At 41.9% G+C, this 24,349-nt stretch overlaps 1 protein-coding gene across 1 annotated transcript; it reads left to right on the top strand.

Moving 5' to 3' along the window:
* Positions 1-23,153, top strand: tpcn3 (two pore segment channel 3). The gene is given in 19 exon segments (NM_001141800.1): positions 1-364; positions 1,207-1,289; positions 1,586-1,700; positions 2,186-2,314; positions 3,515-3,631; positions 3,788-3,906; positions 9,647-9,748; positions 12,570-12,696; positions 15,044-15,248; positions 15,551-15,695; positions 17,379-17,564; positions 18,080-18,144; positions 19,305-19,392; positions 19,637-19,706; positions 20,393-20,612; positions 20,952-21,042; positions 21,373-21,486; positions 21,907-22,019; positions 22,381-23,153. Coding segments are annotated over 19 exon segments (2,352 nt in total). The 5' UTR covers positions 1-241; the 3' UTR covers positions 22,521-23,153.
* Positions 23,154-24,349: the final 1,196 nt, after the last annotated feature.

Raw genomic sequence — 24,349 nt, 5'->3', positions numbered from 1 at the left:
CCTCCGATTACGACAGGAGGTCAAAATGTTAGCATGCCTTCAATTCGACAAGAATGTGTGATATTTGAGGAACGTATATGTAGCAGACGCAGTAACGTGCAAGAAAACAGGAGTTATAACAATTTGAGGGGGGGGGGACGACTCCCAACTCAATCACGGGATATCCTGCTAACTTAACAGGAACGAATAGTTTATCTAGGCCTACGAAAGAGGAGAAAAGTACATTTTCAAGGGAAATGTAATGCTAAAAACAATGTCTGAACCAGATAAAAAGGAAATCACTCCAGAAGAGGCGCCGGAAAATGGAAAGAGCATAAGAAACAGTGGAAATGCATCTGAAACTGTGAACGGAAAGACAAAGGGTGTAAGTGATATTTTGTAGGATATTGCTGACGTATCACCTATCGGTGCTCCGTTACATTTCCAAGTCGATACATTATAGTATTTTCTTTCTGTCATTGTCTCATCACATAATCTCATACTTAAATTGTTTGCGTTCGTGCAAAGTACCGTATGTGCATAGTTTTATAAAGTTGCTCTGGGCTACTGTAGGCTGTATATTTTTTTAAATCATGATAATAATGCATGAAATAGTCATGCACCAACTATAGGCTCTCTTACTGGCATGGCAATAATCCGTTTTGTCACAGCCAACACACCACGCGTGTTTTCCTTTAACGTTTATATTATACATGTCATCAACATGTTTGTTTGCCTATATTGGGCGGAGTCTTTTCCCCTTGAAATTAGAATTTTGGTTCATTACACACTAACGTTACTTAATTATCTTCAGTTGATTGTGTTGCCTTGACACTTATCAGCCTATGTACATTATACATAGTCAATGTCCCTGTTTGCTTTAATGCTTTACTGACATCAAGGATCCCATGGATTCATATGATCATAAACTGTACCCATTGCATGACTTGACCAGTTGGATCACACACTTCATTTTTCATCCAGCGTCTGTATTTTTCAAGCGTCTTCGAGTGGTCGTGCTGACTTGGGATCCACAGTTTTACCTTTTTACATGGACAGGTGGGTGCTGATCCTAGATCAGCATTCCTCCCTTGAGACACTTTATACATATAATAAACCTATAGACCCTACTGTTTTGTATTATCTAGATACGGCTGTGATATACTAAAGCTTTTATTTGCATAGAGTATTCACAGGCTGCTTTTATTGTCTGTGGGGGTGTTCCAGGATTTTGACCTTGCAGCAGTGTACGTGTCAGACGCCCAGTATAACAGAAACATCTTTTTTGACACAACACCTCAAGCTATAAGGTAGGTAGAGATGGATATGTTTAATGATGTTAGGTTATAGTTACCGGAGCATTCAACTGGTTGAATATATCGAAATAGACAGAGCGTGTAGAATAAATACAAATAGATATAATCTTGTCACTTGTAGCTTAAGGATAGCATTAAAGGTAGTCCTGCTATCATAGGCCGTATTTGTGCGTGTGTGTGAGGAACAGACAAAAAAAAAAGAAGACGACCCTCTCTCTGACTATCTATGGTTGAAGATATTGGATGGTTCCGTTGAAATATGGATTCTGGTTGTTGCTTTTCTTCCACAGATTGTACTTGCTCTATAACCATTGGGGGTTCCAGATCCTGGTGTATGCCTTCATCCTAGTGGACCTGGCTTTGGCCATCTTTGAAGACCCAGCAGTTGTCCCTCTGCCAATATGGGTAGATATCCACAATGATATTCCTCTCAACTTGGTGCAATTCTCAGTCTTTTAAAACGCCAATGTTTTGGCCCAGAGATAATGAAGCATTCCAAGCGGTATGCAGGAATTTTTGTCTCTTGAAACCATTACTAATAACCCAGTTTCTTTAGGCTTGTTGTATTGCTTTTTTCATGTTTTAAATATATCCACAGTTGTCCGACAGTTGTATTATGTGTAGCACTGTGTGTGACCTCTGTTTTTTGATGAGAGTACCAGGGTCGTGTTCATTAGGCCTAGGGAACATTGCAGAAATGTTCTGAAACTGAAATGTTCTCATTGGACAAGTTCATGTAGCCCCTCCTGTTTCAAAGCATTTTTTCCCCCTGTTTGCACCAAATTAACGCCACCCCCGGTCAAACTGGGTTGAATTGCTAACAATTGGTTGTGCATATGCAATCTTTTACTGAATTGATAGCAGGCACACATTGTTTTTGTCTCCCTCAGGTGACCTCAGTGATCGAGCTTGTCTGTCTGGCAGCCTTCACTGCTCGGCTCGTGCACTACGCCAAAGTCATTCCCCGGGAAAGGTTTTGGAAAGACCCCAAGAACATCTGCATCTTTGGCATCATTTTGGTAGGTGCGACTCAACTACTGCAATGGAATTCTTTTTAGGTGCAGGAATAAAGCACAGGGGAACAGCAATATTCTGTGGACCTCTCATTTCTTATCTGTATTATTTTTCAGCCCAGCCCTGGTGTACTCAAGTTTAGGGAGTGCGTATTACCCTCATGTTCTTTAGTGGAATACAATATAGTACAATACAACTTTATTTGTCCAACTACTAAATCGGAAACTCATTGACTGTTCTGCTCTCTCCTACCTCTCCTCACAAGACATGAACACTAGGGTCATTGTGATCCAGTGCTTTTGATTCAGTATGCATATCTCTGTCTAGGTACAGGTACCTGAATAAACATTTTAATTTGTTAGAATGATTTTTATCCAGCGACAGCTTATACATGTTCTGTATATATGAACAATACTGGAATCAAACCCAAAAGCAAGGTATTGCTAACATGTATTAGTCTCGGTCGTTTAAAGAAATCGCTTACTACTTTGGCCAGGAAGGAATTGGGAAACCCACCCAGTGACTCAGTGTAGCAGCATTTGAAGGAACTGTATGACAAGTTGAGAATGTGCTGAGAAGTGCTTTGCACATTGTTCTGAAACAACCTTTAGCCCGAAGTTTCCCTGTGTCAGGGATTCTCAACTCCTAGTTACTTCCTAGTGTTAACGCTATGACTCAGTTTGATTCAGAATAAACAAATGAGTCATTTTGAATGCACTGTTGGACACCGCTAACTCCCGTATTGACCATGTATGCAAACATGTATTGATAGCGATAGATAGATATAGGTGGTAAAACATATTTCCATGTAAATTGTATGACTGGAGTGGTGTTGACTCTTGATTGAGCAGTGTGTGGAAAAGTGGAGCCCAATGTTGGAATGGGTCTAGCTTCAAGCAGCATGGCTGCTTGAAGCTAGACCCAATTCCAACTTCCAACACTGGGCTCCAATTTAGGAAGTTTGAGAATTGCTCTGAAATAATCCAAAATGCTGAATTGCAAATCAACCACTAGCCATTACACTCACCCGCTTCAGGATTGGATAGATGGAAACAATATGGCTACAATACAATTACCACACTAAATCTATACAATTTACTTTGAGTCGTTAGAAGTCGATTTGGAATTTAGCATACAACTTTGAATAGCTACTCCCAATATAATGAAAGAAACGGGGTAATAATTGACATTTTTCTCCTCCTCAGCTCTCTCTTGTTGACATGATCATTTATGGGGCGTTGAAAACCAGTGGTTTCTACGCTGTCCGCTGGTCGCGGGTACTGAGGCCCCTCCTACTGGTCAATATCACTGAGGGACGACAGGTAAAGTCTGTCTGTCACACACCATCTTCCCCCTGATTCAGAGAGTTTGGATTAAATGTGGAGGACACATTTCGGTTTAATGCATTCAGTTGTACAACTGACTAGGTATCCCCTTTCCCTTTCTGTCACTCAATCATTCTTTCTTCCTTCCTCTAGCTCCGGAGAGCGTTCCGAAGCATCCGGAACGCACTGCCTCAGATCCTCTATGTCTTCCTGCTCTTCATGTTCAGTGTGCTCATGTTCTCACTCATGGCCCTCAAACTCTTTGGGAAAAGGTAAGTCAGGATCAGGAATATCCTGTAGTCATATGGGCATGTCTGCCAGCATTGTAAAATCTAGAACAGGGGTGACCATGTTGTCTGCAGAGGCCTGGTCTGAATGCAGGCCTTTATTCCAGCCAAGCATTAACCCTAGGATGCATAGTAAACATGGTGCCACAAGAATGCATATGCTGGGGTCAAAATTACCCGATAATGTAATATCTGTGTTTTATTGATATGGGTCTGAAATATTATCCATTTTGTGGAACAGAATTATTTTGAGTGATGATTTGTACCTTTCAATTATTATTTTATTGTATAAAATGTTTTTAGTCGCTCTTCAACAGTTTGATACACATTTCAATGATAACATATTATGAAATTCCATAACGGATATTGAAAATATTAGCATATTTTTCTTACAATCAATCTTACATCAAAGTTTCACATTCAACCCTTTTAGTATGAAGAACAAAATAAAACCACCTAAGCATGTTTTATAATATTTCTAAACATTTATTTGAAAATCCAAAGTTCATCAATATAAATGACAACACTAACAATTATGAATTTAGAAAATATGAACACTAAAAGGAACAAAGTTTGTGTGTGTGTGATGCTTACTTATGCTGTCTTAGTCCATGCATTTGTTACAAACAACAAGCATGTGACTGTGCTCTTTGCAGACGGGTGTGTTCCACTGAGAACACCAGCAGCTGACTTTCCTATCCTTTGCGCTTGGGAAGAGCTGGCACCTGTTCCTCTTCTGGCCCTGGCTGCTCTGAGTGGTGGTGGCATGGCTCTCTTTCATCACCCCACAGCTTTCCGTTGCCTCAGTTCATCTGTGGTGATGGGAGAACCTTCCAGAAGGACAACCATCTCTGCAGCACCCTACCAATCAGGCCTTTTTATGGTAGAGTGGCCAGATGGAAGCCACTCCTCAGTAAAAGGCACATGACAGCCCGCTTGGAGTTTGCCAAAAGGCACCTAAAGGACTCTCAGACCATGAGAAACAAGATTCTCTGGTCTGATGAAACCAAGATTGAACTCATTGGACGGAATGCCAAGCGTCACGTCTGGAGGAAAGCTGCTCATCCACTGTGACGCAATCGCTGGGGATGAACCTTCCTCTACAGTTTGTTAGGAAAAGGTCGCACACATACCCGAAGGCTGCCAGGTGGTCCGTTGCCTCTCTGAACACTCTGGTCCTCTTGTCATCAAGCCTCAGGTATCGACTGATATCCTCATATCTTTCGAACCGACATGGTGGCCTTATACATTGCATTCTGCAGTGGATCCAAAAATAGCTCCTGTGTGGAGACATCCCACCTGTTCTCCATGCCGGAAAGGAGGGTTAAACCAATAAAGGCCTTTAGTTCCTCTTTGTTGACCTCTCTCCACTCTGTCCCTTTTGCTGTCAATCTTCTCCGGCCTTCTAAATTTGTACACTTTAGGACCTCCTCAATGATGTTGTCACTAATGGACAGCTCCCAGGCAACTTTTGGTGACACAACTGTTGACCCCGGCACAGGCCCTGGGCAGCTCCTCAGGATGTTATGGCTACTGGTCCTGCCTTTAGTGTGTGTGTGTGTGTGGGGGGGGGGGTCACTCCAGTAAGACCCCTTTTTACTCACTCCTCAGAGGAGGAGTCCTCCCCATCTGTAGAATCTTCTAGGACAGCTGGACTACCAGGTGCATCCACAACTCCAACTTTACCCACAGGCACATAGTCTGTGCCATCTGAATTGGATACCTCTGATTCTGAGTCAGAGGCACAAATGGCTTCCTCATCCAGCATCTGTAAAACCATTTTGCTTGTACAGTTGAAGTCGGAAGTTTACATACTTTTTTCCATCACTGTAAGTGTATTTGATCCCCTGCTGATTTTGTACGTTTGCCCACTGACAAGGAAATGATCGGTCTATAATTTTAATGGGTTTATTTGAACAGTGAGAGACAGAATAACAACAAAAAAATCCAGAAAAACACATGCCAAAAATGTTATTAATTGATTTCCATTTTAATGAGGGAAATAAGTATTTGGCCCCTCTGCAAAACATGACTTAGTACTTGGTGGCAAAACCCTTGTTGGCAATCACAGAGGTCAGACGTTTCTTGTAGTTGGCCACCAGGTCTGCACACATCTCAGGAGGGATTTTGTCCCACTTCTCTTTGCAGATCTTCTCCAAGTCATTAAGGTTTCGAGGCTGACGTTTGGCAATTCGAACCTTCAGCTCCCTCCACAGATTTTCTATGGGATTAAGGTCTGGAGACTGGCTAGGCCACTCCAGGACCTTAATGTGCTTCTTCTTGAGCACTCCTTTGTTGCCTCGGCCGTGTGTTTTGGGTAACTGTCATGCTGGAATACCCATCCACGACCCATTTTCAATGCCCTGACTGAGGGAAGGAGGTACATGGCCCCGTCCATCGTCCCTTTGATGCGGTGAAGTTGTCCTGTCCCCTTAGCAGAAAAACACCCCCAAAGCATAATGTTTCCACCTCCGTGTTTGACGGTGGGGATGGTGTTCTTGGGGTCATAGGCAGCATTCCTCCTTCTCCAAACATGGCGAGTTGAGTTGATGCCAAAGAGCTCCATTTTGGTCTCATCTGACCACAACACTTTCACCCAGTTGTTCTCTGAGTCATTCAGATGTTCATTGGTAAACTTCAGACAGGCATGTATATGTGCTTTCTTGAGCAGGGGGACCTTGCGGGCGCTGCAGGATTTCAGTCCTTCACGGCGTAGTGTGTTACCAATTGTTTTCTTGGTGACTATGGTCCCAGCTGCCTTGAGATCATTGACAAGATCCTCCCGTGTAGTTCTGGGGTGATTCCTCACCGTTCTCATGATCATTGCAACTCCACGAGGTGAGATCTTGCATGGAGCCCCAGGCCGAGGGATATTGACAGTTCTTTTGTGTTTCTTCCATTTGCGAATAATCGCACTGTTGTCACCTTCTCACCAAGCTGCTTGGCAATGGTCTTGTAGCCCATTCCAGCCTTGTGTAGGTCTACAATCTTGTCCCTGACATCCTTGGATGCTCTTTGGTCTTGGCCATGGTGGAGAGTTTGGAATCTGATTGATTGATTGCTTCTGTGGACAGGTCTCTTTTTATACAGGTAACAAACAGATTAGGAGCACTCCCTTTTAAGAGTGTGCTCCTAATCTCAGCTCGTTACCTGTACAAAAGACACCTGGGAGCCAGAAATCTTTCTAATTGAGAGGGGGTCAAATACTTATTTCCCTCATTAAAATGCAAATAAATTTATAACATTTTTGACATGTGTTTTTCTGGATTTTTTGTTGTTGTTATTCTGTCTCTCACTTTTCAAATAAACCTACCATTAAAATTATAGACTGATCATTTCTTTGTCAGTGGGTAAACGTACAAAATCAGCAGGGGATCAAATACTTGTTTCCCTCACTGTAGGTTGGAGTCATTAAAACTCATTTTTCAACCACTTCACACATTTCTTGTTAACAAACTAGTGTTGGCAAGTCGGTTAGGACATCTACTTTGTGTATGACACAATTAATTTTTCCAACAACTGTTTACAGACAGATTATTTCACTTATAATCTACCTGTATCACAATTCCAGTGGGTCAGAAGTTTACATACACTAAGTTGACTGTGTCTTTAAACAGCTTGGAAAATTCCAGAAAATGATGTCATGGCTTTAGAAGCTTCTGAAAGGCTAAATTACATCATTTGAGTCACTTGGAGGTGTACCTGTGGATACATTTCAAGGCCTACCTTCAAACTCGGTGCCTCTTTGCTTTTCATCATGGGAAAATCAAAAGTAATCCGCCAAGACCTCCATTGTAGACCTCCACAAGTCTGGTTCATCCTTGGGAACAATTTCCAAATGCCTGAAGGTACCATGTTCATCTGTACAAACAGTACGCAAGTATAAACACCATGGGACCACGTAGCTGTCATACCGCTCAGGAAGGAGATGCGTTCTGTCTCCTAGAGATGAACATACTTTGATGCGAAAAGTGCAAATCAATCCCAGAACAACAGCGAAGGACCTTGTGAAGATGCTGGAGGAAACTGGTACAAAAGTGTCTTTTTCCACAGTAAAACGAGTCCTATATCGACATAACCTGAAAGGCCGCTCAGCAAGGAAGAAGCCACTGCTCCAAAACCGCCATTAAAAAAGCCAGGCTACGGTTTGCAACTGCACATGGGGACAAAGATCGTACTTTTTGGAGAAATGTCCTCGGGTCCGATGGAACAAAAATAGAACTGTTTGGCCATAATGACCGTTATGTTTGGAGGAAAAGGGGGGTGGCTTGCAAGCCGAAGAACACCATCCCAACCGTGAAGCACTGGGGTGGCAGCATCATGTTGTGGGGGTGCTTTGCTGGGGGAGTTGTGAACTTCACAAAATAGATGGCATGCGGTGGGAAAATTATGTGGATATATTGAAGCAACATCTTAAGACATCAGTCAGGAAGTTAAAGCTTAGTCGCAAATGGGTCTTCCAAATGAACAATGACCCCAAGCATACTTCCAAAGTTCTGGCAAAATGGCTTAAGGACAACAAAGTCAAGGTCTTGGAGTGGCCATCACAAAGCCCTGATCTCAATCCTATAGAACATTTGTGGACAGAGCTGAAAAAGCGTGTGAGAGCAAGGAGGCCTACAAACCTGACTCAGTTACACCAGCTCTGTCAGGAGGAATGGGCCAAAATTCACCCAACTTATTGTGGGAAGCTTGTGGAAGGCTACCCAAAACGTTTGACCCAAGTTAAACAATTTAAAGGCAATGGTACCAAATACTAATTGAGTGTATGTAGACTTCTGACCCACTGGGAATGTGATGAAATAAATAAAAGCTGAAATAAATCATTCTCTCAACTATTATTCTGACATTTCACATTCTTAAAATAAAGTGGTGATCCTAACAGGGACTTTTTACTTGGATTAAATGTCAGGAATTGTGAAACTGAGTTTAAATGTATTTGGCTAAGGTGTATGTAAACTTCTGACTTCAACTGTATGTCTGTCAACATTCTTATGAGCCTCCTTATGAAACTGCTTTTACTCAATGAGTTAAAAAGGAGAAATGAGAACGGTGATTAATGAACATTTAAAAACAAGATATTTTATTAATTACTTCGATTTTTATTGTTGTAACAAAGAAAAGTCAGTTTGACGAGTGCAATGCAGTGGATTCCATAGGAAATACTTATGGGTCATATTTGAGGGTAGGGGGAAGGGAAGCAAAAACTCTTTTTACTTAAAAAAATAGAAATTAAAAAACAAAACTAGGGTTAACAAATCTGATTCAACTCATATTCTATCAAGCCTTTTATTAGTTGAATCAGGCGTGTTCATGCTGGGTTGGAACAAAAGCCTGCACCCATGCTGGTCTGGTATAGTTAGCAAGCAAAGAATTACTACCAAATGCGTAGCACTTCATAAAGTTGCTCTGAAAACTACCGTAGTTGCCTCTATAAGAGAAGGTCTAGAATCAGCTTTTCTATCCCAATTCCCAAACCTAATCTTAGCCCCTCAGAGCACTGCTTTTCTTTCTGATGGTTATGTCATCCTACACCGTCCTTGTGTAGGGTTAGTAGAGGACATCCATCCATACTTCCTGTTTACAAAGAGGGAGGGTGCTAGGATCAAGTTGCCCTTAGACACTCATCCAGGCTCATTTCTGTAAAGTTTTTTTGTTGTGGGGGGGGGGAGCATTGTTGTTGGACATAATGCAAACCACATTTGTGCTGCTGATTCCTCCCTAGGGGCCTTAAAACAATAGAGGGACGCCCCTATTTCACCAACTATCTGGAGATTGTCTTTGATCTCTATGTCCTAGTCACAACTGCCAACAGCCCGGATATCATGTGAGTACCCTGGATACGTTATCCAACCATATTCCATATGACTTTTATTATGACTTTATTGTGATTTATTTTTATGAAATCTAGTAAGTTTTGAATTATTTTTAAAGCTAGAATGCTTAATTGAAAAAATAACATCTGGCACCCCACCTCTGTTTTGGTAAAAGCTTAGGGATGAGCTTGGAGAAATGTAACCACTGTCAAATTCATAGACACAGCTATGGATGCAAGGGATGACCATCCACTATATCACAAATATATAGTTTTAACCATGTTTGAGGATAGACAGACAGTGTTTGTTTACATTGTTTTTACTCTAATCTTATATTTTGGGTTCTGATGGAGTATGACATTTGGACTGAGCTCATGAGGCATTTATCAGTTATTCTTTAAGAATCAATGGGTATTTATCGTTCATTTATAAGTCAGAAAATGGATGTAGCATTTAAGGATTCTAGCTTTAACCTCTCTTGGGTAGGGGGCAGTATTTTAACGGCCGGATGAAAAACCGACCCAAATTAAACGGCCTACTACTCGGGCCCAGGAACTCGAATATGCATATTATTAGTAGATTTGGATAGAAAACTCTCTGAAGTTTCTAAAACTGTTTGAATGATGTCTGTGAGTATAACAGAACTCAGATGGCAGGCAAAAATATGCGAAAAATCCAACCAGGAAGTGGGAAATCTGGTTCTTGTAGTCTTTTTTCAAGTCATTGCCTATCTAACACACAGTGACTTAGGGTTAATTTTGCACTTCCTAATGCTTCCACTAGATGTCAACAGTCTTTAGAAAGTTGTTTGAGGCATCTATTGTGAACAGAGAGTGGACAAAGGAAGTTGGAAGTTGTTGACTCAGGAAAGCACATGAGTTCATTGGCGCGCATTCACGTGAGCGGTAGCTGTGTTCCAAAACGTTTTTCAAGACATTGGAATCGTCCGGTTGGAATATTATTGAAGTTCTAAGTTAAAAAGGCCCTAAAGATTGATGCTATACAACGTTTGACATGTTTGAAAGAATGTAAATATAACTTTTTTTGACTTTTCGTCGTGACATTTTGGCTGCGCTTCCTACACTTGGAGTAGCTTACTGAACGCGCAAACAAGGAGGTATTTGTACATAAATTATGGACTTTATTGAACAAAACAACATTTATTGTGGACCTGGGATTCCTGTAAGTGCCTTCTGATGAAGATCATCAAAGGTAAGTGAATATTTCTAATGCTATTTATGATTTTAGATGACTCCAAAATGGCGGGTATCCGTATTGCTTGATGTCTTTTTCTGAGCGCAGTACTCAGATTATTGCAAAGTGTGCTTTCCCCGTGAAGCTTTTTTGAAATCTGTCACAGCGGTTGCATAAAGGAGATGTTCATCTATAATTATTTGAATAACAGTTTAATATTTTATCAATGTTTATGATGAGTATTTTTGTAAATTGTTGTGCTGATTCACTGGCAGTATTGGAGGCAAAATATTTTCTGAACATCACGCGCCAATGTAAAATGCTGTTTTTGTATATAAATATCAACTTGATCGAACAAAAAAATGCATGTATTGTGTAACATGATGTCCTAGGAGTGTCATCTGATGAAGATCGTCAAAGGTTAGTGCATAATTTTAGCTGGTTTTCTGGATTTTGTGACGCCTGTCCTTGCTAGGAAAATGGCTGTGGTTTTTCTTGTGTTGTAACTGTCCTAACATAATCTAACTTTATGCTTTCGCCGTAAAGCCTTTTTGAAATCGGACAATAGCGTCCCACCTCCCCAAGAGAGCGTCCATCCTCCCCAATAGCGTCCCACCTCCCCAAGAGAGGTTAACTGTATGACTTTTGATTTGTAGTGCAACTTTAAGTGCAAAGTTGCCTTTTGGCATGCCCCTTTCTATATTAGGTACAACCATAGTACTGGGTCGGATCCCACGTTGCCTCCAGAACATCCTGAATTATTCGGGGCATGGAAACGTTGCGCAAGGGACCTAATGTGTACCAGGAAAACATTACCCCACCAGCCCATACCTTTGAAACCAAGCAGGATTGGGCCATGGACCCATGCTGCCTAGGCCAAATCTTGACTCTGCCACCAACATGACGCAACAGGAACCTTGATTCGTCGGACCAGGCAATGTTTTTCCACTCCTCAATTGTCCAGTGTTGTCGATCGCTTGCCCACTGGAGCCGCTTATTTTTGTTTTTAGTTGATAGGAATGGAACCCGGTGTGGTCGTCTGCTGCAGTAGCCCATCCGTGACAAGAACCCATAAATTTTGCGTTCCCGAGATGCCGTTCTGCACACCACTGTTGTACTGCACCGTTATTTACCTGTTTGTGGCTGGATGCACCATTCTCGGTAAACCCTAGACACTATCGTGCGTGAAAAGCCCAGGACGACGGACATTTCTGAGATACTGGAACCGTCGCACCTAGGACTGACGATCATACCACGTTCAAAGTCGCTTAAGTCACTAGTTTTGCCATTCTAATGTTCAATCGAACAGTAACTGAATGTCTCTGCCTGTTTGCCTGCTTGATATAGTAAGCCACGGCCACTTGACTCCCTGTCTGTAGGAGCGAACCATTTCTGTGAAAGGGTGGTGTACCTAATAAACCTACAACAATTTTGCTGGGAGTAGATTATACTTGCAATGATGGTGATACGAGTTGGGTTTTGCCTACTGAAGTTGAATAAACTGGTTGTTAGTCGCTCTGGATAAGAGTGTCTGCTAAATGACTAAACTGTAAAATATCACAAGTAATTTAATTGTTTAATCTTTAATATACAGACACTTACGTGGACAAATATTTTTGTCTTTATTTCCCTACGTAGGATGCCAGCGTACAACTTCAGCGTTTTCTTTGCCGTGTTCTTCATCACCTATATCCTCATCAACACCTACATCTTCATGTCAGTGTTCTTGGCGGTCGTGTACAACAACTACAAAAAGTACCTGAAGGTAGAGTGGGTGGACAAGACAATGATATAAGCAATTTCTTTGCAGATTTGCTCCTTTTGTTGGTTCTGATATGGTTTGTTTCATTCTGTGTAGAGCGTGTCTGAATGAGCTAGTTGAACGTCACATAACTTTCATAGGTTGTTACTTAAAGGTAGCTATTTTGAGTGTTTTTGTGTTATGAAATTCAATATAGGTGACTTTAAAACGTAAGTAGCCTTGGCTTGTGTGAGATGGAATGGCTCATGGGAGCAGGAGCCTATCTCCTGTTTCTGTAGCTTAAGGCAGCTACACCCTCCAAGAAAGAATGCTAGTCTATCGCAGGGCCTTACCCTCAAATCTCCTTAATGCTAAGTGCCAAGCAGAGATCCACCAGTTCCCATTTTTACAGTCTTTGGTATGACTCCGCCGGTCATCGAATTCCTAACCTTCCAATCTCAGGGAGGACACTCTAACCACAAGCCCGCTGAGTTGGTGAGAAAAGTGAGCGGCTGATAATTGTGTGGTGTCTAAAAGGACTCATTTATGATACACTGCTCAAAAAAATAAAGGGAACACTTGAACAACACATCCTAGATCTGAATGAAATAAATAATCTTATTAAATACTTTTTTCTTTACATAGTTGAATGTGCTGACAACAAAATCACACAAAAATAATCAATGGAAATCCAATTTATCAACCCATGGAGGTCTGGATTTGGAGTCACACTCAAAATTAAACTGGAAAACCACACTACAGGCTGATCCAACTTTGATGTAATGTCCTTAAAACAAGTCAAAATGAGGCTCAGTAGTATGTGTGGCCTCCACGTGCCTGTATGACCTCCCTACAATGCCTGGGCATGCTCCTGATGAGGTGGCGGATGGTCTCCTGAGGGATCTCCTCCCAGACCTGGACTAAAGCATCCGCCAACTCCTGGACAGTCTGTGGTGCAACGTGGCGTTGTTGGCTGGAGCGAGACATGATGTCCCAGATGTGCTCAATTGGATTCAGGTCTGGGGAACGGGCGGGCCAGTCCATAGCATCAATGCCTTCCTCTTGCAGGAACTGCTGACACACTCCAGCCACATGAGGTGTAGTATTGTCTTGCATTAGGAGGAACCCAGGGCCAACCGCACCAGCATATGGTCTCACAAGGGGTCTGAGGATCTCATCTCGGTACCTAATGGCAGTCAGGCTACCTCTGGCGATCACATGGAGGGCTGTGCGGCCCCCCAAAGAAATGCCACCCCACACTATGACTGACCCACCGCCAAACCGGTCATGCTGGAGGATGTTGCAGGCAGCAGAACGTTCTCCACGGCGTCTCCAGACTCTGTCACGTGCTCAGTGTGAACCTGCTTTCATCTGTGAAGAGCACAGGGCGCCAGTGGCGAATTTACCAATCTTGGTGTTCTCTGGCAAATGCCAAAAGTCCTGCACGGTGTTGGGCTGTAAGCACAACCCCCACCTGTGGACGTCGGGCCCTCATACCACCCTCGTGGAGTCTGTTTCTGACCGTTTGAGCAGACACATGCACATTTGTGGCCTGCTGGAGGTCATTTTGCAGGGCTCTGGCAGTGCTCCTCCTTGCGCAAAGGCGGAGCTAGCGGTCCTGCTGCTGGGTTGTTGCCCTCCTACGGCCTCCTCCACGTCTCCTGATGTACTGGCCTGTCTCCTGGTAGCGCCTCCATGCTCTGGACACTACGTTGACAGACACAGCTAACCTTCTTGCCACAGCTCGCATTGATGTGCCATCCTGGATGAGCTGCATTACCTGAGCCACTTGTGTGGGTTGTAGACTCCGTCTCATGCTACCACTAGAGTGAAAGCACCGCCAGCATTCAAAAGTGACCAAAACATCAGCCAGGAAGCATAGGAACTGAGAAGTGGTCTGTGGTCTCCACCTGCAGAACCACTCCTTTATTGGGGGTGTCTTGCTTATTGCCTATAATTTCCACCTGTTGTCTATTCCATTTGCACAACAGCATGTGAAATTTATTGTCAATCAGTGTTGCTTCCTAAGTGGACAGTTTGATTTCACAGAAGTGTGATTGACTTGGAGTTACATTGTGTTGTTTAAGTGTTCCCTTTATTTTTTTGAGCAGTGTATAACCCTCTCATCACTTTCCCTAGGTGAGTGTTTGTAGTCTAAAGTATGCTTTCCTTGATCTTCACTGATCTGAGGTTGTAGGTCAAGTGAAGTCACTTCACCCATGTGCTTTGTGGTGAAGTTTCCTCTAGATACAGGTCTAGGATCCCCTCCCCTAATCCTAACCTCAACCATTTGTGGGGAAAATGCTAAACTGAGCCAAGATCAGCGTCTACGGGCGACTTCATCCTACTCCTATCCTATGTACCCAATCAGGAAGAAGTACGGAAGCTCGTCAGGGCCAAGAGGCACAAGATGGTGCGTGCCTTCGGCGTGCTGCAGGAGAGGAAGGGAGAGGAGGAGCCTGTGGTAAGCCAGGCCTGTTGGAACCAGCTTGTGCGGCTGGTCCAGCCGGACATCAGCAACGCCCACAGGGAGCTGCTGTGGAGCGTCTCCGACGACAACAACAAAGGCTGCATAGGTGAGTGGTTGGAGTCTACTTCACACAGAGACCCACACAAAGCTGTGTTACATGCTGAGTAAATTGCAGATGGACCTGGATAGGTGTTTAATATGTCAGCTAACATCCACATCATATGATATAGCCATTTGAAGCCCGAATTCCCAGTCACTGACATGGTACACAACCATTACTTCATGCAATGCAACACCTGCAATGTAGTTACCCTGGAACGCGACCGTAGTGTTACCCAAGATGACCAATGCAGCACCTGCTTTGAGCTGAAGCCTTAATTCATTTCATCCGTCCATCCACCTGTGCAGGGAAAGTGGCATTTGTTCAGCTTGCGGACCTCCTGAACATCCAGGTGATCATGATGAAGTCACGGCCTCACCCCCTCAAGACATGGCTCCCCTCTCTCTATCTCTCCTCCCCCAGTCGTTTCGTCTGCCGCATGGTCCAGCACAGGTGAGTGCAGCCAATGAGTGTAGACGTTACTCAGCAGACGTACAGGGAAGAGGTTTGGGGGAGCGTGTGAAAGTATCTGAAAGTAGACAGTGCCTTCGGAAAGTATTCAGACCCCTTGACATTTTCCACATTTTGTTAGGTTACAGCCTTATTCTAAATTGTATTCTATTGTTTTGTTTTCTTCAATCTACACACAATACCCCATAATGACAAGGCAAAAACAGGTTTTTAGAAATGTTTGCTAATTTATTAAAAGTAAATCACATTTTACATAAGAATTCAGACCTTTTACTCAGTACTTTGTTGAACCACCTTTGGCAGCAATTACAATCTTGAGTCTTCTTGGGTATGACACTACAAGCATGGCACACCTGTATTTGGGAAGTTTCTCCCATTCTTCTCAAGCTCTGTCAGGTTAGATGGGGAGCATAGCTGCACAGCTATTTTCAGGTCTCTCCAGAGATGTTAAAGTCTGGGCTCTGGCTGGGCCACTCGAGGACATTGAGACTTGTCCCGAAGCCACTCTTGTGTTGTCTTAACTGTGTGCTTAGAGTCGTTGTCCTGTCGAAGGTGAACCTTTGCCCCCATCCGAGGTCCTGAGTGATCTGGAGAAGGTTTTCATCAAGGATCTCTCTACTTTGCTCCGTTAATCTTTGCCTCGATCCTGACTAGTCTCCCAGTCCCTGCCACTGAAAAACACCCCCACAGCATGATGCTGCCACCACCGTGGTTCACCGTAGGGATGATGCCAGGTTTCCTCCAGATGCATTCAGGCCAAAGAGTTGAATTTTGGTTTCATCAGACCAGAGAATCTTGTTTCTCAAGCTCAGAGTCTTTAGGTGCCTTTTGGCAAACTCCAAGCGGGCTGTTATGTGCCTTTTACGGAGGACTGGCTTCCTTCTGGCCACTCTACCATAAAGACCTGATAGGTGGAGTGCTGCAGAGATGGTTGTCCTTCTGGAAGGTTCTCCCATCTCCACAGAGGAACTCTAGAGCTCTGTCAGTGTGAGAAGGTTCTTGGTCACTTACCTGGCGAAGGCCTTTCTCCCCCGATTGCTCAGTTTGGCCGGGCGGCCAGCTCTAGGAAGAGTCTTGGTGGTATATAACTTCTTCCATTTTTAAGAATGGTGGAGGCCACTGTGTTCTTGAGGACCTTCAATGCGGCAGACATTTTGTGGTACCCTTCCCCAGATCTGTGCCTCGACACAATCCTGTCTCGGAGCTCTACGGACAATTTCCTTTGACCTTATGGCTTGGTTTTTGCTCTGACATGCACTCTCAACTGTGGGACCTTATATAGACAGAAGTGTGCTTTTCCAAATCTTGTCCAATCATTTAAATTTAACACAGGTGGACTCCAATCAAGTTGTAGGAACATCTCAAGGATGATGAATGGAAACAGGATGCACCTGAGCTCAATTTCGAGTCTCATAGCAAAGGGTCTGAATACTTATGTAAATAAGGTATTTCTGATTTTTATTTTTAATAAATGTGCTTTGTCATTATGGGGTATTGTGTGTAGATTGAGGATTTGTATGTATTTAATCCATTTTAGAATACGGCTGTAACGTAACAAAATGTGGAAAAAGTCAAAGGGTCTGGATACTTTCCCAAGGCACTGTATATCCTTGTGTTGTTTTCCGTGTGTGTGTGTGTGTGTGTGTGTGTGTGTGTGATATCCAGGGCGTTCATGTACACCTACGACCTCATCATCCTGATTAACGCGGTGTTCATCGGCCTGGACGAGGAGGACCCGCTGATAGCCAACGTAGAGTGGGCTTTCCTGGTTCTCTATCTCCTAGAGATCCTCCTCAAACTGTACAGCTTCGAACCGCGCGCCTTCTTCTCCAGACACCAGTTCTGGAACTGGTGAGAAGCCCAAGCATTTTCGTCCGGTTACGCGGGCAGCGATTTAAGCCTAGTCCTGGACTAAAAAGCGTGCTTACTGAAGAATCTCCATTGAGCTTGCTTTCTAATCCAGGACAAAACTCAATCTTAATCTGGGAAACCAACCCCTTATGGAGCCAGTAGTAGTATACATAGTATAATTTGTTGTTTTCCCTTCAAATACTTTAAGCGTTTTGAGGGTCTGCACTTTTTTGACTGTTCCATTGTGTCAGGCAAGCTCAATCAAGCACGGCTAAAGTTGAAAGAAAGAAAACCAGTACTATTTCAACCCAGGTCTGCTCAATATTAGAAGCAAAGTTTTATGTTTTCCTTACTCCATGTAGATGCAGCATCTCTAATTCTGTGACCAAGGCTTGCGTACTTAAGTGGTACTAGCTGATTAGGTATATGATGATTGAATTGCAATGAAAGGAGACCGTTTCTGCTTCGGTTTAATTACTTGTGTAGTAATATCTTCCTCACCACTATGCACACAGGTTTGACACCATCATTGTCATCACTGCCTTGATTGCTATGATCATCAATTCAGCACTGAAATTATGTAAGTAAAACCTAAATCTGTGTTAGGGAAGGGAAAAGGGATATCTAGTCCGGTCTTCGACATTTAACCCAAACCCTCTGAATCGAGGGGGGGGCTGCCTTAATTGACATCCATGTTATCGACGCCCAGTGGAGAAGTGTACTGCTACATATCTTTAAGTTTGAAGATTCAAAACCAAAATGGGCCATGTTCCTGGACACAGACTAAACATAGTCCTGTGTTAGAATTCCATTAGATTCTCCATTGAGCATGCTTTTTATTCCAGGATTAGGCATAATCTGTGTCCGGGGAAACCTGCCCAATATGTCTTTAAATCTAGCACGTTGTGTTATCGATGACTTCCACTCTTTACTCACAAACAGTAAATTATTGTTTCTTTGTTATTTTTCTTTAAGGGCTCAGCAGCAGTGTGCCTACATTTCAGATTGTAGTCCACCATGCCATTTGAGAACTTTTACTGTCATTGTTTATATTAAGGCAAATACAATATCCAAATTTATTGTCCATTTTTGTCTGCGGTTTGCTGTTCCTCATGAGCCACCCTCTGATGGCGGCTCATTGTTAATGCTGGCTGCTGTTGACATTGAGCTAACATTGGTGTTTTACGTTATTTCAACGCTGTGCTGGCTGTGGGAAGCAGGAGTGGAAGGTCACCTATAGTAAGCCTCTCATTGGTTTGTTGGAGTCATCCTACTGTTTCTGTTGCCCATAGCTCTTTGACCTTTTCATGTATTATTTTAAACCTATTGAATGAGGGGTCATTGTTATGTTTCATTTTTTAAAATGAGCAAAAGTACAATGAAAGATAAAATAGTACTTTTATTCATGTTTTTTTTTCTGTTTTATTGATGACTTCTGATAGATACTCATGAATTAAATTATTGAAAAATCAGTATAGTATATAATGACATTGGTAGTGGGTGGCATACATTGGCGATGGATGAGGTGTTTCCTACTTTGAGGAGCTTGTTGAAAAGCGCTATAAATCAAACATCTGCTTCCTATGTTGACTTGGGATGCTGCTTATTTTCTTTGTGTCCTTTCTTTCTTTATGCTATCGATGGTGCCCTCTTGCAGCATAGAACACATGCATGTAAAATGATTTAGCCCTCCGAGTCTGCCTGGCGTTCATGTTGTGGTGTTCATGTGTTTTGTCCCAGCTGGAGGCTACACCAGCCGTCAGATCCTGGACATTGTGTTCATCCTGCGCATCCTGAGGCTCATACGAGTGGTGGACAATATCAAAAGGTTAGGAGGTCAAAGACTTCCATTTCCTGTATGAGCAGTGTCTGGTGTGTGTGTGTGCTTCAAAATTAAGATGTGAAACATTATCAAACCGTTTCCCTTAACTACCAGAGCTAGTATCTGCAGTAGCTACTGTGACCAAATGAATTTGCAGAAAGACCTATACAAGTCAGATATGGTTGATTTTTGATATTCTCATTCATAGACTTGGATGTGGAACTCTTCCTGATGTTCTTTCTCCCCTCAGGTTCCGTGCCATCATCAACACCCTCATCAAGATTGGACCAACGATACTCACATTCGGACAGCTCATTGTCGTAAGTTGTTAGTGTGTAGTTAAGTTAAATTACACCAAGAAGTTATTGTGTTTATTTATGGACCAAAGTGTGACCCTATTCCTGCATATTGAGCTTAAAGTGCCAATCAGGATAACAAAGTGTACTCCCCTCCACTGTTTCACTAAAAAGCTGAGGGATGGGGCTGGAGAAGTCTAACCTCTCTCAAATTCATAGAAAAGCTATGAATGCAAGGACTGACCATCCATGAAATTGTAATTATAGTTGTAACCATGTTTTGAGCCTATATGGTGTTTTACATTTACTTTGTTTACAAACATTGGAGTAAAACAAGCTTATATTTTGGGTTCAGTTGAACTAAACTCATGAGATTGACACTTGTAAGGGATATCCGATGATTTCAAAGGTCAAGATGAATCCAATTCCCAATCTATCAGCTACGTATATCTAGCTATATGCCTCAACCCTAAATGAATGGAAAAGATAAGGACTACAATTGTTGTGCTTATGTCGTCTGTTCATTTTGGAGTATGCCATACAGCTGGATCTACAAATTAGATGGTCTTGGTCATTGACTCATATTTAAATTACACTGTATTATGATGTCTGAAAACATCAGACAGTTGATTGGAATGAAATATCCCTCTATGTTATCCTTTGTTGCAACTGATTGATTGACTGCATAGTTGTCCCATTATATTTTTCAGGTGGTCTATTACATATTTGCCATGGTGGGAATGGAGCTGTTCAAAGGGAAAATACGCTTTTTCGAGGCCAACTCCACTGATCCGGATAAGGCATTCTGTGGAAACCCTCTGCTCAAAAACTCAGTGTTCGCCAAGCACAACTACTGCAAGAACAACTTTAACAACGTAATTTCCTCTTTTATTCTGTTACTGGAACTCACCGTGGTCAACCAGTGGCATGATATCCTTTTCAAAGCTTGGGAAAATACAGATATTAAGCTAAAACCAATACTTTTTATGTACTCTTGTGAAAATGTTGCTCCAAGATAGAAATCTAGTATTGTAATGTACAGTAAGCAGTGGTCACTGACTAAAACTTTACAGTAGGTTAGTGTGTAGAGGGTTAAAAATGAGATGAAATTGCACTAACTCCTTTTTCTTTACTAAACAGTCTTCATAGCTTATTTTAGGATCCAGACAACTGGGTAATTTCTCAGTGTTTCTCAAAGTTGCCAGGCTAACTTGACCACTCAGTGAAGAATTGTTACTATTTTATTATTTTCTTTAATGTCGGTCCCACTGCTGTCCAGCGGTTTCACCGCGGTCACTCACATCTCAGCCAGGATGTTCTTCGTCCTCTTCCACATTGTAGTTGTCATCATCATTATCAAGTAAGAACAAGTCTGCTTTGAAATACTGAGAACCAAACAAACTTTTCTCAATGATACTCTATTGCTGAATTACAAATCGACCCCTAGCTCCTACCTTCAGGCACTACTGTAGGATTAGACAAGTTTAAACAATATGGTAATAACTTCACTTTATCTTTTGATTGACTTGGTGGAATGTCCTCCATATTACTTATACCAATGTAATAGTTTCAGATCTGCAGGAGTGCCTAGGGGGTAGTGATAGGAATCAATTTGGAACTCAGCATAGTATGACTCGGTATTTGAGAACTCTTTATGAGAATTGAGTATCACATGCTTTTTTTCCCTCAGTATTTTCATTGCTTTCGTCCTGGAAGCCTTCTTCGTGGAGTACACCGTAGACCAAAGTAACCTACAATCCTCTCTGGAAAAGAAAATTGAGGAGCTGGAATTGGGCGTCAAACAGTACGTGCCTGATAGTTTTGCAATTAGAGAAGAATAATTTTTTTATGCCATGGGGTGGGCTTGATTTCCTATTGAGTCAGAGGGGTGAAAGTGTAGCATGCATCATTTCCTGTAGCCATGAGTCATGTTCCAAGCTAAACCACATACCGTATTCATGATGCACTGCCTTAAAATAAAGGGTTTGCTAATTGCTTATTGGCCAGTAGATGTGGCAGACTGGGGAATGTTCAGTGAGGTGAAATATTCAGAGTTCCACATAGAAATGTGATGAATTGATACAATTTCCTATTCAGCATGACAATCATAGCTGCTCAATCTATGCAAAACATTTCAGAACATCAGAACGTTCTGTAATGATGTATCCTCCTGAACAGCCATGTTTATCTTGATTTCGTTGTGCTTTCTCTTTGTGCCAATCAGAGAGAAACTGGATGGAAACTTGGTGGATGCCATGGAAACGAACGACAATGATATGGGCAACTCTCAGTCGACCAAGGAAAAACCTGCACTCATGTTCAAGATCGCCTGTAAAAGTAAGCTTTGAGGAGAATTCATTGTAGCACTGTCTGAATCACCTGTATGGTGGTATGATACATTTTATACCTTGGAAATCTATTAACGTGTATGGAAATATATGCAAATGGCAATTCATGCATTTTAAAATATTATGGCTGCTATAATGTGTTGTGTATTCTGAATGCACATTGAATCATCATAGTTATGTGATGAATTATGATTTACTACCTTGAAAAGGGTTATCAAAAACCTGTGTTTTCAATAGGAAAATGTAAATCTGCGTTTTTGTTAGACAAGTTCAGGTAGTAGTCTACCTGAATAGGACCTTCCCTTTTAACCATCTGTACTGACCTCAGCTTTCTGCCTGCTTCCTCCCAGGATACAAAACCGTGGATGGTTTGTTACAGAGGATGTTTGAGGCGGACCTAGACCCAGAGGATTTTGCGGAAGACGATGATTTCGATCCCAATAACCCATCAAATCTGAACTTCCCAAATCCAAACTTTGATTCTGTATAGCCGTGGTCAGAAAGGGAATAAATACACAAATACTCTAATTTAGCTTTCTGTTTTTGTACTGGAATGCCTTATCATAAAAAATACTATATTTTATGAAATATTTCTAGAGGTTTATGTAAAACAAACACTTTAAACGGGTAACATTCCTCAATGTGATATTTAGCTAGCTATTTTCTTTCATTTACTTATTTGTGTACATCTCTTGACAACACAATCCACATTCATCAAAAATGAGATTGTATTCTTGTTTGAGTATAGATTATCAAATGCTGTTTGATTATCTCTATCATGAAGGGAAAACTGAAATGATATAAAATGAAATATCTACTGAGGTAATTTGCTGCAGCATAAAAGGTTTCTATTGGGAATTCTGACTCAAATACAGACTTTACTCATTTATTTTTACTTTATTTATATTGTCATTTATGCAAAGTTTCCCGGATACAGATCTTCAGGACTTCTACTGGACTAAAAAGCATGTTCAATGCAGAATCTCAATTGTTTAATCTGTGTCCAGGGAAGAAGCCCTCGAAGTTCAGTCACATCTAACCAACCTTCGATACAACCATTACTCTGTAGGCCTATGTACATGATTATTTCTCTATTAATAAAGCATACCAGCTAAGGGTTAAATGCCTTTCTTGTGATGTATTATGTGCAGCCAAACTAACCAAGCATTAATTTACCAGAGACTGGTTTGCTCTGACATCAGTACAGCCACTTTCTTCACTTTTTCAAGTAAGCTTTGGCCGTTTGGTGCATAGCCTACCCTACCTGACACCGTACAGAGATTATTATGATTGGATAGCTACAGTGCCTTCAGAAAGTATTCACACCCCTGAGCTTGTTCTACTTTTGTTGTGTTTACAGGCAATACAAAAAAAATGTCACTGGCCTACACACAATGCATTATGGGGTATTTTTACTAATTCATAAATGAAAAGCTAAAATGTCTTGAGTCAAGTATTCAATCCCTTTGTTATTGCAAGCCTATTCAAGTTCAGGAGTAAAAATATATTTAACATGTCACAAATTGCATGGACTCCGTATGCAATAATAGTGTTAACATGATTTATTTAAATGACTACCTTGTCACTACCCCATACATGCAATTATCTGTAAGGTCCCTCAGTCGAGCAGTGAATTTCAACCACAAAGACCAGGGAGGTTTTCCAATGCCTCACAAAGGACACCTATTGGTAGATGGGTAAACTATATAAAAAAGCAGACGGTGAATATCCATTTGAGCATGGTGAAGTTATTAATTACACTTTGGATGATGTATCAATACACCCACTTACTACAAAGATACAGACGTCCTTCCTAACTCAGTTTCCGGAGAGGAAGGAAACCGCCAACAGTTAGAGTTTATTGGCTGTGATAGTAAACTGAATGGATCAACAACATTGTAGTTACTCCACAACACTAACCGAATTGGCAGAGTGAAAAGGAAGCCTGTACAGAGAAAATATTCCAAAACATGCATCCTGTTTGCAGCAAGGCACTAAAGTAATACTGCAAAAAATGTGGCAAAGCAATTAACTTTTTGTCTTGCATATAAAGTATTATGTTTTGGGATAATCCAATACAACACATTACTGAGTAGCACTCCACATATTTTCAAGCATAGTGGTGACTGTGTCATGTTATGGTTATGCTTGTAATCGTTAAGGACGGGAGTTTTTAGGATGAAAAAGAAATGGAATGGAGCTAAGCACAGACAAAATCCTAGAGGAAAAAATGGTTCAGTCTGCTTTCCACCAGACACTGGGAGATGAATTCACCTTTCAGCAGGACAATAACCTAAAACACAAGGCCAAATATACACT

The sequence above is a fragment of the Salmo salar genome, chromosome 12, assembly GCF_965601325.2.
Source record: "Salmo salar chromosome 12, fSalSal1, whole genome shotgun sequence".
Classification (NCBI taxonomy): Eukaryota; Metazoa; Chordata; class Actinopteri; order Salmoniformes; family Salmonidae; genus Salmo; species Salmo salar.
This window is presented reverse-complemented; position numbering and strand designations above follow the sequence as displayed.